The sequence below is a fragment of the Heteronotia binoei genome, chromosome 6 (genome assembly GCF_032191835.1).
Source record: "Heteronotia binoei isolate CCM8104 ecotype False Entrance Well chromosome 6, APGP_CSIRO_Hbin_v1, whole genome shotgun sequence".
Taxonomy (NCBI): domain Eukaryota; kingdom Metazoa; phylum Chordata; class Lepidosauria; order Squamata; family Gekkonidae; genus Heteronotia; species Heteronotia binoei.
Genome location: NC_083228.1, coordinates 143,877,124 through 143,892,983, shown reverse-complemented (window position 1 = coordinate 143,892,983; position 15,860 = coordinate 143,877,124). Strand labels below are relative to the sequence as shown.

The window sequence follows — 15,860 nt, the reverse complement described above, 5'->3', positions numbered from 1 at the left end:
ATTGGATTTATATCCCGCCCTCCACTCCGAAGAGTCTCAGAGCGGCTCACAATCTCCTTTCCCTTCCTCCCCCACAACAGACACCCTGTGAGGTGGGTGGGGCTGGAGAGGGCTCTCACAGCAGCTGCCCTTTCAAGGACATCCTCTTTCAGAGCTATGGCTGACCCAAGTCCATGCCAGCAGCTGCAAGTGGAGGAGTGGGGAATCAAACCGGCTGCCCTCTCCACAGCCAGCGCTCGCAAAGCGCTGGGTTTGCGGAGGGGGCGGGTGCTTCCTCCTTGCCTGTGTGCCTGGCTTCAGCTCTGATGCTTAAAGCAAGCGCTGGGATCGGAGGGCGGAGGGAGCGATCCCAGCGCTTGCTTTAAGCATCAGAGGTGGAGCCAGGCACACAGGCAAGGAGGAAGCACGCTGCCCCCTCCGCAGCCGGCGCTCGCGAAGCGCTGGGTTTGCGGTGGGGCCACATGGAGCGATCCCAGCACTTTCTGGAAGAAGATGGAGCCAGGCAGGGAGGCGCGGGGGAAGCGCCGGATCAGAGGCAGAGGCAGCGGATCGCCCCCCAGGAGGAAGGTGCGTCCTATCGTCCGGAGCGCCTTATGGTGCGAAAAATACGGTATATGCACAGTTATGGAAGCAAGATAAAATACCAGAAAAATGGGACTGGATTGTAAAAGTTATGTCATGGAGTGAAATGGACAAACTTACAAGAATCTTGAGAGACTATGATCTAGAGGGATTTAAAACAGATTGGGATAGATTCAGAAGATATATAGAAAAAGAATGGAAAATAAAAGGACATTGGGTGATTTTTGAGAATACCACTTAGGTTTTCAGAAGGAGAAAGACGATGAAATATAATAACTGGGCGGGATTTTATAAAGTTTAAGAAATGGTGTTTTTTAATTTCTTTGCAGAATTACATATATATATATTCTTTATTTCTTATTATTAAGATTCTTTTAAAGTTAAAGATACCTTTTGATATTAGAATTTTAGGCAATTGACACCGGCGGAAGTCAAGATTTGGGGGGAGGGGAGGAGGGGAAAGTGTAATGTATGGGGAAGGTAGTAAGTAAGAAAAGAACATAAGAACATAAGAGAAGCCATGTTAGATCAGGCCAATGGCCCATCCAGTCCAACATTCTGTGTCACACAGCGGCCAAATATATATATATATATATATATATATATATATATATATATATATATATATATATATATATATATATATATATATATACACACACTGTGGCTAATAGCCACTGATGGACCTCTGCTCCATATTTTTATCTAACCCCTTCTTGAAGGTGGCTATGCTTGTGGACGCCACCACCTCCTGTGGCAGTGAATTCCACATGTTAATCACCCTTTGGGTGAAGAAGTACTTCCTTTTATCCGTTTTAACCTGTCTGCTCAGCAATTTCATCAAATGCCCACGAGTTCTAATGCCCACGAGTGATAATATTTTATTAGTATTGGACATAACTACCATATATTACCAAATAAAATTGTGTTTCGGTAAAAAGTTTATATCTCTGCTACCTGCCATTACATACGAGACATAAGAGAAGCCATGTTGGATCAGGCCAATGGCCCATGTCACAACGTGTCCAAAACCCAGGGGCCATCAGGAGGTCCACCAGTGGGACCAGAACTCCAGAAGCCCTCCCACTCTTGCCCGCCCCCCAAGCAGCAAGAATACAGAACATCACTGGCTTCTCTTATGTTCTTTAGTTTTTATGTGAACTCCTGCTGAATTCAAGCCCTGACCCTATTAATAAAACTACTCATAATAATAGCAATAGCAATAACAATAATAATAATAATAATAATAATAATAATAATAATAATAATAATAATAATAAAAACTCCAGAAGACAGTGTTGCTTGGAGCTGCAAGAAGCCTGCAAAGATACATCTGAAATTCCCAAGAACTTGGCAAATTGCAGAACGCTATCTACCTGTCAAATATCTGACAGTGAATAATAATAATAGTAATAAGAAGAAGAAGAAGAAGAATAAAACCAGATTCATTTTATTTTATTTAAAACATATTAAATAGGCACCTTTCTCCTTTGAGGAAGTGAAGGTGGTTTACACTATAAGAGCCAGTTTGGTGTAGTGGTGAAGTGCAAAGACTCTTCTCTGGGAGAACCGGGTTTGATTCCCCACTCCTCCACTTGCACCTGCTGGGATGGCCTTGGGTCAGCCATAGCTCTCGTAGAAGTTGTCCTTGAAAGGGCAGCTGCTGTGAGAGCCCTCTCCAGCCCCACCCACCTCACAGGGTGTCTGTTGTGGGGGGGAAAGATATGGGAGATTGTGAGCCGCTCTGAGGCTCTTATTCGGAGAGAAAGGCGGGCTATAAATCTGCAGTTCTCCTCCTCCCCTTTTCAAGATGTGCCCTGTGGTTTCGATACATGCGCATCTAGAGAGACATCCGCCTCTCTCTGTGTCCGTTTCGCAGGCGCTTTCTGATCTGGGCCCTGAGCATCCTTCACCTTGTCAGAGCGGAGGCCATCGAGCTGACCGACATGTTCGGTGAGATCCAGTCCCCCAGCTTCCCGGACTCCTACCCCAGCGATTCCGAAGTGACGTGGAACATCTCGGTACCGGAGGGCTTCCGGATCAAGCTTTACTTCATGCACTTCGACCTGGAATCCTCCTACCTTTGCGAATACGACTACGTGAAGGTGAGTCGCCCCCTCCTTGCTGCAGCCTTCCGGGTCTCCGAGCAAGAGCGAAATGGACGTGAGGAGCCATTGGAACAGAACAGTCACATGACATTGGGGTAGGGTTGCTTTCCCTGGGTTGGGAATAGGGTTGCCAAGTCCAATTCAAGAAATATCTGGGGACTTTGGGGGTGGAGCCAGGAAACACCAGGGGCGGAGCCAGGAGCAAGGGTGTGACAAGCATCATTTAACTCCAAGGGAGTTCTGGGCATCACATTTAAAGAGACAGCACACCTTTTTAAATGTCTTCCTTCCATAGGAAATAATGAAGGATAGGGGCACCTTCTTTTGGGGCTCATAGAATTGGACCCCCTGCTCCAATCGTTTTGAAACTTGGGGGGGTACTTTGGGGAGAGGCACTAGATGCTATACTGAAAATTTGGTGCCTCTACCTCAAAAAACAGCTCCCCCAGAGCCCCCGAAACCTCCAGATCAATTCTCCATTATACCCTATGAGAATCGATCTCCACCTAGGGAATAATGAAGTGCTCAGCAGAGGTTTCCTTCCCCCCCCCCCCCGCCACCCCCTTTCTGGCAACTCTGAAGCAAGGGATTGGCCTCTCTACTCACGAGTTGCCGCCAACTTCTTCACAGCAACACAGACACACCATCCCAAGAGGAAGCCTTTCAATCAGAGACTGAAGCCTTAAGAGGTGCAAAGGCACATGGTCCTCTGGGGGCGGGGCTTCCCCCCATTGGCCTGCTGACTGGGGGTGGGAAGGAGTCTGGGAAAGCGGAAGAACCCCCGCTGGGCCCTGGGGATTGGCAAGCCTAGTTGGGAATTCCCTGGAGTTCTAGGGAGCGGGGGGATATACCTTGGGAAGGGACCTCAGTGTCAAGAGCGTCTCTTGCCATGATTCTGGGGAAGGAAAACATGTCATGTGTCACCTGTAAACTTTTGGGTCATGCTTTGCTGCCGCAGTGATCCATGCAACGGTCAATTCCAGGTAAGGCTGGTGGGGGGAACCTCCCCTGCGTCGCTGGCACGATGACGTCATCGGGAAGTGACATCATCAAAATGGTGACACCCATGCGGGGTTGCTATAGGCGTCTCCGGGGAAACTCTGTGGTTTCTCCAGACGCTCTAGCCGTTTGGGAGGTCAAACTCTACGGTACAAAAGGTGCCACAGAGTATTAACCTCCCAAATAGCTAGAGCATCTGGGAAAACCATAGAGTCAGGGGAGGAACAGTGGCTCAGTGGTAGAGCATCTGTTTGGTAAGCAGAAGGTCCCAGGTTCAATCCCCGGCATCTGCAACTAAAAAGGGTCCAAGGAAATAGGCGTGAAAAACCTCAGCTTGAGACCTTGGAGAGCCGCTGCCAGTCTGAGTAGACAGTACTGACTTTGATGGATCAAGGGTCTGATTCAGTATAAGGCAGCTTCATATGTTCTGGAGACGCCTAGAGCGGCCACGCACGGGTGCCGCCATTTTGATGACGTCACATCTCGGTGACGTCATTTTGTCACGTGCAAATTGCACCGGGGGATGAAGAGGGCTTGGCAACCCTACTTCCAAGCTGGACTACTGTAACTCGCTCTTCGCAGGCTTGCCCTTGCGACTGATCCAGAAACTCCAACTAGTGCAAAATGCGGCAGCACGGTTCCTAACTGGATCGCTTGCGTGGGCAAGCAGTCGACCGATGCTGTGCAAATTGCACTGGTTTCCAGTTGAGTACCGGATCTGCTTCAAGGTTCTAGTACTGACATTCAAAGCCTTACGTGGCCTGGGACCGACATACCTGTGGGACCGCCTCTCCCCATATGAGCCCCGAAGGCAGCTACGATCTGCCAACCAACATCTTCTCGTTATCCCTGGCCCAAGGGACGTCCGCTTTGCCTCGACCTGGTGCAATCAGCTCCCTGGTGGAATCAGCAACCTGGTGGAATCAGCTCCTGGTGGAGATACGAGCCCTACCAGATTTGTTACCTTTCCAGAGGGCCTGTAAGACGGAGCTGTTTTGCCAGGCATTTGGTTAAGGCAAGTGGGCATCCTTTTCCTTATTGCCTATACCATTTGATATCCTTCCCCACATTGATCCATCATCTGAATTATTCTATCTGGGCCATTGATTATATTCTAACCTGCACTGTGAGCCCGCCCGCCTCTGTTACATAGTACTGCGGTATTTTGTTTTTAATTGTACTTAATTGGTTTTATTGTATTTGACTGGTTTTACCTGGTTGTAATGCAACCTGAGCCCGTTTGGGGAAGGGCGGAATATAATAATATTCGGTAATGGCTCCTTTTCGGTAATGGCTCCTTGCTGGTGCCAGCTCCCGGAAGAGGTGAGGGCCCTGCGGGACCTTGGGCAGTTCCGCAGGGCCTGTAAAACAGCCCTCTTCCGGCTGGCCTATAATTAACTGACATTGGAAACTTTATGGAAGGTTGTAGTGTATCATTTCGGCAGATCGTTTGTTCTATATGTTTTCTATTTTACTGTTTTAAATTGTTGCAAATTGATGTATTTTTAAAACCAAACTCTATGTTAGATTTTATATGTTGTGAGCCGCCCAGAGCCACCTCAGTGGGAAGGACGGGATATAAACTGAAATAAACTGAAACTGAATAATAAGAATAATGTTTTATTTATATCCTGCCCTCCCCACCGCAGCAGGCTCCGCGTGGCTTACAGTATATAACATAAATGCCAAATACAATAATAAAACATTATATCATACAATATATAATCCCTAATATTTACTATTACATTAAAACAATATAATTAAAACCATCTATTAATTAAAAACGAACATTTTCAGGTGCTATATAAATGTACCAAATAAAAATAAATCTCTTTGCTCTCACATACTGGTCCAGGAGTGGCCAAACTCGCTTGATGTAAGAGCCACATAGAATAAACATCAGATGTTTGAGAGCTGGAAAGAGAGGGAAGGAAGGAAGGAAGGAAGGAAGGAAGGAAGGAAGGAAGGAAGGAAGGAAGGAAGGAAGGAAGGAAGGAAGGAAGGAAGGAAGGAAGGAAGGAAGGAAGGAAGGAAGGAAAATAGATGGGCAGAAACTAGGGTTGCCAAGTCCAATTCAAGAAATATCTGGGGACTTTGGGGGTGGAGCCAGGAGACTTTGGGGGTGGAGTCAGGAGACATTAGGGATGGAGCCAAGATCAAGGCTGTGACAAGCATAATTGAACTCCAAAGGGAATTCTAGCCATCACATTTAAAGGGACGGCACACCTTTTCAATGCCTTCCTTCCATAGGAAATAATGAAGGATAGGGGCACCTTCTTTTGGGGCTCATAGAATTGGCCCCTCTGGTCCAATCTTTTTGAAACTCGGTAGGTATTTTGGGGAGAGACGCTAGATGCTATACTGAAAATTTGGTGCTTCTATCCCAAAACACAGCTTCCCCCCCCCCCCAGAGACCAAGAGACCCGCAGATCAATTCTCTATGGCCGTTTTCGCACTAGCGTTTGCTCCGTCGTAGCGCCCCATTTACCTCCGGATCTTCTCTTGGATTTCGCACATGTTGCTCCGGCGCTGCGGTTTGCTCCGGCGCTACAGGGATTTTACGCCGGAGTATGTTTTCCAGCATGTTGCCGAAGTTTCCGAAAACCTCCGGATCCACTCCGGATCCACTCAGCAGATATTGTGCAGAGTCACAGATGCGGTCACGATGGAGAAAATACTCCAGTACTGTGCGTTCATTCGAGTTAGCAGGACACGCCAGCGAGCCTTAAGCCTCCCGAAAGCACGCTCCACCACGTTCCTGGCCCTGGCGTGTTTCTTGTTAAAGTGCTTCTGCACGGGCCCGACGGGTGTCCTGTACGGGGACATCAGCCACGGTCTAAGGGGGTACGCTCCGTCGCCCAATACAAGCGCAGGTATGGTTACATTTCCCAAAGTCACCCTGGGGTTCCCCGGAACCCAGAGCCCTGCATCATTGCCAGAGCAGAAATGGCTGTTCGCGAAAACAAAGGCATCGTTGGTCTTTCCGCTGTGGCCAAACTCTGCATCCACGAAGCGTCCTGTGTGATCAACCGTGCCTTGGAGGATCACGGAGCAGAACATCTTCCGGTTGCAGAACTCCTCCCATCTGCCCCCAGGCGCCCGTATCGGGATATGCGTTCCATCCACAGCAGCCACCGTATGCGGCATACCGAGTTTACCGAAACCATCCATAATCTGTAGAGAAACGGAGTACAATGGATCAGGGATATTTCAACTTCCACTGTATTAGCAATAGAGAATCACATCAGGGTTCGATATATCGATGTTACGTTATAACGCAAAACTAAGGAAAAAAGAAAAAAAATATACACACCGTTCCGATGTCGTCACCTAGGCACACGACCTTTGAGAACAAACGTTTCTCGATGGCTTCGCAGACCTCCATCACAATCCCATGGACGGTGGTAACGCCGATCCCGAACTGCGTACCGACTTCCCGATAGGCGCTTCCGGTAGCGAGGTACCATAGCGCTACCGCGAGCCGCTTCTCAGGGTGGACCGGAGACCTCATCCTTGTGGTTTGCCTTTCCAGCTTGTCCTTCAAAGCGGCATAAATCTCCATAAAGGTCCCTCTGGTCATGCGGAAGTTATCCAGCCATTGCTCGTCGCCCCAGTACACAAGCACAAAGTTCTCCCACCAGCCGAGTTCACGGGGGAACACCCAATACCTGGGCGAGAACCGGATACCGGCAAGGTAGTGCCATCTACGTTGCTGGCGGCGACTGCCACCTCTAATCAGCCGAAGCCGGGCGTCAGACTTCCTAGAGGCGACCAGAGGTTTCGGTGATCCAAGTCCATGAGCGAGGAGTTTTTCTCCGCTGCGGAGGACTTGGCGCCCGGCGTAGATACACAAAATCAGAAGCTGCACTGCTGAATAAAGCAGCGCCATAGTCTCGTCATCAGGATTCTCCATTGTGAATGCTTCTGACGATTCGAGGCAGTGTGGAGGACGCCGCTGCGGCCAGTATTAAAACAGAGCCGTCACGTGATGGTTTGCCCGCGAAAAAGGGGATTCTCTATTGCGTTGTCGCGTTGTTGCGTTGTTACGTAATTACGCAACTAGGGTGGCGTTTAAAAAAAAAATGATTGACAAGGCATCGACTCCAGTCGATGCCACTTGGGAAACGCCGGTGGGAAAACGATTTGAGCCGGCGCTTCAGGGAGGGCGACTCCGCAAAGAGTCACTAGTGGGAAAACGAGAAAAATGATCCGGAGATAATTGCGCCGGGGAATAAGGGGAGCAAACGCTAAGTGGGAAAACGGCCTATGATTTTCTATGGGAATAAATCTCCATAGGGAATAACAGAGTTCCCAGTAGACATTTCCCCCCCCTCCCCCCCGCTTTCTGACGACCCTGAAGCTGGGGGGAGGGCCTCCAAACCGGGGGATCCCCTGCCCCCACCTGGGGATTGGCAGCCCTAGTGGTGGGGGCTTCAAGAGCCATGCTGTATATGCGAAAGAGTTTACAACTTATGTGGGAGATCAAGGCTCCAACGGCCGTCACATGAGGAACAATTGCAAGGATTTTTATTCCAAAGAAATAGACTGCTGCTATAAGTATATGAACTTCGTGCATGGGTGTGTCTTGTATTCGCACTTTTGGTATTGTACGATTCTTTGCGGATATTTGATTGTATAAAATAATTGGAAAATCTGGGGTTTTGTTCCCGTGGCTGCCTACGGGCTTCCTTTCCTGCTCCCACCTGGAAGTTGGCAACACCGAGGGCAACGATTTAGTAAGGCAGGAAACCGAAGCTGTCCTTATTAAAGCGGCGCAGCTGGAGCCTAGGAAATATTTAAGGCATCTGGGCCTCGTTCTGTCCGGACAGAAAGCACATGGGGAAGTTCCTCTTCAGACCAAAAAACATCCGGAACTTGGAGCGAAGCCAGAAAAGTGGCAAGAGAAAAGCCAAGTGTGATGGAGGGGCCACTCTCTCGACCGGATGGTGAAAGCAGGGCTGATAGATATACGCAGGAGTTAACCTCCCCCAGGGTTGCCAACTACAGGCTGGGAATATTTGGGAATGGAGCCAGAGGAGGGCAGAGTTTGGAGAGAAGAGAGACCCTGAGGGGGGGAGGGTATAATTCCATAGGCTGCACCCTCCAAAGCAGCTGTTTTCTCCAGGGGAACTCATCTCTGTAGTCTGGAGACCACTGGAAACCAGTGTTCCCTCTAAGCTGAGTTAGTGTGAGCTGGCTCACAGTTTTTTAGTTTCCAGCTCACATATCGTTATCTTAGCTCAGGAAAAACAGCCCCGGAGCAAACAGATTTATGCAGGAACTCCCAGCTTTAACGTCAGTAGCTCAGAAGCAGTGTTCCCTCTAAGCTGAGTTAGTGTGAGCTAGCTCGCAGTTTTTTAGCCTCCAGCACATGCCTTGTTGTCTCAGCTCAGGATATGTGGCCCCAGAGCACAATAATTTATGTGGTAGATCACCGCTTGAATGTCAGTTGCTCACAAAGTAGAATTTTTGCTCATGAGACTCCACATCTTAGAGGGAGTCTTGGTTGTAATCCTGGGAAGTCTCCAGGAAAAAAGAGTGTAACTGTGGGGAAATCACTAATTACGTTAATGCACAATTAGTAAGAGCCCCGTGGCGCAGAGTGGTAAGCTGCAGTACTGCAGTCCTAAGCTCTGCTCGCGACCTGAGTTCGATCCCAGCGGAAGCTGGTTCAGGTCACTGGCTCCAGGTCGACTCAGCCTTCCATCCTTCCGAGGTCTTTAAAATGACTATCCAGCCTGCTGTGGGGGCAAGTGTAGGTGTCTGGGGAAGGCTATGGCAAACCACCCCGTCAAAAGTCTGCTGTGAAAACGTGAGAGCAACGTCACCCCAGAGTCGGAAACGACCGATGCTTGCACAGGGGACTGCCTTTACCATTTTTATACCCTACACAAAACTGGCTCCCTCTAGGGTTGTCAACTCTGCGTTGTGAAACATCTGGAGATTTTGGGGGTTGGATCTTGAGGGGGGGTGAATCTGCAGGTGGGCGGGGTTTATGGAGGGGAGGGGCTTCAGTGGCGAATAATGCCAGAGAGTCCACCTTCCAAAGCAGCCGTTTTCTCCAGGGGAGCTGATCTCTGTTGCCCGAAATTCAGTTGTAATGGCAGGAGATTTATACCCTGGAAAAGAGCTCCGTGGCGCAGAGAGGTAAAGCTGCAGTACTGCAGTCCTAAGCTCTGCTCACGACCTGAGTTCGATCCCCGGCGGAAGCTGGGTTCAGGTAGCCGACTCGTAAAAAGTCTGCCGTGAAAACGTTGTGAAAGTAATGTCACCCCAGAGTCGGAAACGACTGGTGCTTGCACAGGGGACAACCTTTACCTTTTTTACAATCAATATGTATTTGAGATGCAATGCCAAAATAACTTAAGAAAGTACAATATAAATCATAATAAATCATATCCCTCGTTGGGATACAAATTGTATAGAGAGGTAGAGAAAGACATAAGCTTCAACTGGAAACTGACATAGGAAATTGACAAGATTGTGCTTAATGAAATTTAGGCTGGTGTTGCTTCATGTATTACTGATGGATTTATCCTGCTTATGATATTGTACTTCCTTATCTTAGCATTACGTCTCAAATACATAGTGAGTGTACATTAATGTAATTAGTAATTTTCCCATGTTAACATTCCTTTTGGTGTAGTGGTTAAGTGCGCGGGACTCTTATCTGGGAGAACCGCGTTTGATTCCCCCACTCCTCTACTTGCAGCTGCTGGAATGGCCGTAGGTTAGCCATCCCAGGAGTTGTCCTTGAAAGGGCAGCTTCTGGGAGAGCTCTCTCAGCCCAACAGGGTGTCTGTTGTGGGGGGGGGGGCGAAGGTAAAGGAGATTGTGAGCCGATCTGAGACTCCGAGATTTAGGGTATAGGGCGGGATATAAATCCAATATCATTTTCTTCTTCCTCTTCTTCTTCTTCTTCTTCTTCTTCTTCTTCTTCTTCTTCTTCTTCTTCTTCTTCTTCTTCTTCTTCCTACTTTAATTCCATGGATCTCTCTGTGCTGCATATTCCCTCTTGAATCTTGGCAAGCCAACGCCGGCCGCATACCGCATTAAGGCAGACTTGTTCCCCTGAGCTATAACCCATCAACCTTGTTTAATATCTGACTTCTGTCTTGCATTACTTACTGCACCTTTTCTTATTTAATTCCATTTAAAAACCGCATACGGCTGGCTGCCCCTCCCACCAGGGCTTTGGGATCAAAGCCAAGCCCTACACAATCCCTGAAATGTGTCCTTTCCATACATGTTGTCTGCATGCATCTATATTTGCACACCATTATGAGAGGTCATTATGGACTGCAGTAGCTCAGCGGGGTTTGAAGGCTGCCCTTTGCTAACTTAAACCCCAAGCAGAGCCCTGCTGGATCTAAGCCAAGGTCCATCTAGCCCAGGATTCTGTTTCCAACGCTGGTCAGCCAGATACAATAGAGTTGCCAACCTCCAGGTGGAACCTGGAGATTTCCTGGCATTAGGACGGATGTCCAGGGCCATGGTCAGACATATATTTTTATCCGACACCACAGCGAGTGCTCTTCAGATTTAAAGTTCATGTCCATACAACAACATCTGGGAGGTTTTGAAACAGAGGCTAGATGGCCCTCTGACAGCGATGGAGATCCTGTGAATGTAGGGGGAGGGGTTTGTGAATTTCCTGCATTGTGCAGGGGGTTGGACTAGATGACTAGAGGTACTTTCCAACTCTATGATTCTATGATTCTAACTTCCTGACCGTTAGAGCGGTTCCTCAGTGGAACAGGCTTCCTCGGGAGGTGGTGGGCTCTCCTTCCTTGGAGGTTTTGAAACAGAGGCTAGATGGCCGTCTGACAGCGATGAAGATCCTGTGAATGTAGGGGGAGGTGTTTGTGAGTTTCCTACCTTGTGCAGGGGGTGGACTAGATGACCCTGGAGGTCCCTTCCAACTCTAGGATTCTATGAACTTCCTGATGGTCAGAGCGGTTCCTCAGTGGAACAGGCTTCCTCGGGAGGTGGTGGTCTCTCCTTCCTTGGAGGTTTTGAAACAGAGGCTAGATGGCCGTCTGACAGCGATGAAGATCCTGTGAATTTAGGGGGAGGTGTTTGTGAGTTTCCTGCATTGTGCAGGGGGTTGGACTAGATGACCCTAGAGGTCCCCTTCCAGCTCTTCTCGGATTCTTCAGGAGGTGGTGGGCTCTCCTTCCTCGGAGGTTTTTCAACAGAGGCTGGATGGCCATCTGACAGCGATGAAGATCCTGGAATTTAGGGGGAGGTGTTTGTGAGTTTCCTGCATTGTGCAGGGGGTTGGACTAGATGACCCTAGAGATTCCCTTCCAGCTCTTCTAGGATTCTTCAGGAGGTGGTGGGCTCTCCTTCCTTGGAGGTTTTTCAACAGAGGCTAGATGGCCATCTGACAGCGATGAAGATCCTGTGAATGTAGGGGGAGGTGTTTGTGAGTTTCCTGCATTGTGCAGGGGGTTGGACTCGATGACCCTGGAGGTCCCTTCCAACTCTAGGATTCTTTGATTCTCTGAGTAGTTGGTAAGTTGTGGGGATCCTGTCATGCTGTGACTTAGTGTCAGATTTTGTTGATAGTGGATAAAATCCGGTCCTAAATGCTTGATGACGGGGCAAAAACAGATTTCCCCTGTCTGCTCACACCAGTGTTAGCATGTTGTCGCAACTTGCATCCCAGATCGGCGCCATTTTTAAAAAATCTTAGCAAAACATGCATCACCACAGAATCAGCGAAGGGACTTATGCACCTCAACAGATGCATTCCGAGCAACTGCAGATGTTTCTTTTTAAAATTTTTTGGGGGGGGGGTGTTTGAATTTTGTGACACAATCATGATTTAGTCCATGCTTCTAGAAAATAGTCCCTACGAGGATGAGCCAATCAGCGCATGCACAAAGACGGGACCGTTTGATAAGTCAACGGACAGGACAGGCACTCTGCAAGGCGGGTTATGTTTGGGATGTCTGATCGGGCAACAGGGCTGGAGAGCCAGTTTGGTGTAGTGGTTAAGTGTGCGGACTCTTATCTGGGAGAACCGGGTTTGATTCCCCACTCCTCCACTTGCACCTGCTGGAATGGCCTTGGGTCAGCCATAGCTCTGGCAGAGGTTGTCCTTGAAAGGGCAGCTGCTGTGAGAGCCCCCTCCAGCCCCACCCACCTCACAGGGTGTCTGTTGTGGGGGAGGAAGGGAAAGGAGATTGTGAGCCGCTCTGAGACTCTGATTCAGGGAGAAGGGCGGGGTATAAATCTGCCCCCACCTCACAGGGTGTCTGTTGTGGGGGGAGAAGATAGAGGAGATTGTGACCCGCTCTGAGTCTCTGATTCAGGGAGAAGGGCGGGGTATAAATCTGCCCCCACCTCACAGGGTGTCTGTTGTGGGGGGAGAAGATAGAGGAGATTGTGAGCCGCTCTGAGTCTCTGATTCAGGGAGAAGGGCGGGGTATAAATCTGCCCCCACCTCACAGGGTGTCTGTTGTGGGGGGAGAAGATAGAGGAGATTGTGACCCGCTCTGAGTCTCTGATTCAGGGAGAAGGGTGGGGTATAAATCTGCCCCCACCTCACAGGGTGTCTGTTGTGGGAGGAGAAGATATAGGAGATTGTGAGCTGCTCTGAGTCTCTGATTCAGGGAGAAGGGCGGGGTATAAATCTGCCCCCACCTCACAGGGTGTCTGTTGTGGGGGGAGAAGATAGAGGAGATTGTGAGCCGCTCTGAGTCTCTGATTCAGAGAGAAGGGTGGGGTATAAATCTGCCCCCACCTCACAGGGTGCCTGTTGTGGGGGGAGAAGATAGAGGAGATTGTGAGCCGCTCTGAGTCTCTGATTGAGGGAGAAGGGCGGGGTATAAATCTGCCCCCACCTCACAGGGTGTCTGTTCTGGGGGGAGAAGACAGAGGAGATTGTGAGCCGCTCTGAGTCTCTGATTCAGGGAGAAGGGTGGGGTATACATCTGCCCCCACCTCACAGGGTGTCTGTTGTGGGGGGAGAAGATAGAGGAGACTGTGAGCCGCTCTGAGTCTCTGATTCAGGGAGAAGGGCGGGGTATAAATCTGCCCCCACCTCACAGGGTGTCTGTTGCGGGGGGAGAAGATAGAGGAGATTGTGAGCCGCTCTGAGTCTCTGATTCGGGGAGAAGGGCGGGGTATAAATCTACAGTCTTCTTCTCCTTCAAATAAGGATGGACAAAACAGAAGAGCCTTGCCAAGGGATAACATGCTGTGTCTGACCGCAGCCCAGGTTACAAAGATTAGCTCCCCTGGAGAAAAGGGCAAATGCAAAGGGTGGAATGCATTGCATTGAGCTCCGCTACACCTCCACATCCCCTGTCCTCATCAGACTCCACCACCCAGCCATCAAATCTCCAGGAATCCTTCATCCTGAATAGACCGGTGGTATGACTCAGCAGAAGGCAACTTCAGTTCAAGGAGGGGGTGGGTTGAGACTCTACTAAACATCTTTTTATGTTTCTTAAACCATTATACCTTATGGGAACTGGTCTCCACAGGGTATAACAGAGTGTCTGGGGCATGTGGTGCTCTGTATTCTTGGTGCTTGAGGGGGGGGGGCAACAGTGGGAGGGCTTCTAGTGTCCTGGCCCCACTGATGGACCTCCTGATGGCACTTGGGTTATTTGGCCACTGTGTGACAGAGTGTTGGACTGGATGGGCCATTGGTCTGATCCAACATGGATTCTCTTATGTTCTTATGTCTGGGGCAGTGATGCTCTATATTCTTGGTGTTTGGGGAGACAGCGGTGGGAGGGCTTATAGTGTCCTGGCCCCACTGATGGACCTCCTGATGGCACCTGGGGTTTTTTGGCCACTGTGTGACAAAGAGTGTTCGACTGGATGGGCCATTGGTCTGATCCAACATGGTTTCTCTTATGTTCTTATGTGACACAGAGTGTTGGACTGGAGGGGCCACTGGCCTGATCCAACATGGCTTCCCGTATGTTCTTATGTGACACAGAGTGTTGGACTGGATGGGCCATTGGCCTGATCCAACATGGCTTCTCTTATGTACTTATGTGACACAGAGTGTTGGACTGGATGGGCCACTGGCCTGATCCAACATGGCTTCTCTTATGTGACACAGAGTGTTGGACTGGATGGGCCACTGGCCTGATCCAACATGGCTTCTCTTATGTTCTTATGTGACACAGAGTGTTGCACTGGATGGGCCATTGGCCTAATCCAACAGGGCTTCTCTTATGTTCTTATGTGACACTGAGTGTTGGACTGGAGGGGCCTTTGGCCTGATCCAACATGGCTTCTCTTCTGTTCTTATGTGACACAGAGTGTTGGACTGGAGGGGCCACTGGCCTGATCCAACATGGCTTCTCTTATGTTCTTATGTGACACAGAGTGTTGGACTGGATGGGCCACTGGCCTGATCCAACATGGCTTCTCTTATGTGACACAGAGTGTTGGACTGGATGGGCCACTGGCCTGATCCAACATGGCTTCTCTTATGTGACCCAGAGTGTTGGACTGGATGGACCATTGGCCTGATCCAAAATGGCTTCTCTTATGTTCTTATGTGACACAGAGTGTTGAACTGGATGGGCCACTGGCCTGATCCAACATGGCTTCTCTTATGTTCTTATGTGACACAGAGTGTTGCACTGGATGGGCCATTGGCCTAATCCAACAGGGCTTCTCTTATGTTCTTATGTGACACTGAGTGTTGGACTGGAGGGGCCTTTGGCCTGATCCAACATGGCTTCTCTTCTGTTCTTATGTGACACAGAGTGTTGGACTGGAGGGGCCACTGGCCTGATCCAACATGGCTTCTCTTATGTTCTTATGTGACACAGAGTGTTGGACTGGATGGGCCACTGGCCTGATCCAACATGGCTTCTCTTATGTGACACAGAGTGTTGGACTGGATGGGCCACTGGCCTGATCCAACATGGCTTCTCTTATGTGGCACAGAGTGTTGGACTGGATGGGCCACTGGCCTGATCCAACATGGCTTCTCTTATGTGACCCAGAGTGTTGGACTGGATGGGCCATTGGCCTGATCCAACATGGCTTCTCTTATGTTCTTATGTGACACAGAGTGTTGAACTGGATGGGCCACTGGCCTGATCCAACATGGCTTCTCTTATGTTCTTATGTGACACAGAGTGTTGGACTGGATGGGCCACTGGCCTGATCCAACATGGCTTCTCTTATGGT

General features: G+C 49.4%; 1 protein-coding gene across 1 annotated transcript in view; it reads left to right on the top strand.

Annotated features, from left to right (window-relative positions):
• Positions 1-2,465: 2,465 nt before the first annotated feature.
• MASP1 (MBL associated serine protease 1) overlaps positions 2,466-15,860 on the top strand; it is a 148,115-nt gene continuing 134,720 nt past the window's right edge. Inside the window, exon 1 of the mRNA XM_060242749.1 lies at positions 2,466-2,687. Coding sequence (XP_060098732.1) covers positions 2,529-2,687 — 159 coding nt within the window. The 5' untranslated portion in view covers positions 2,466-2,528. The remainder of the gene's footprint in view (positions 2,688-15,860) is intronic.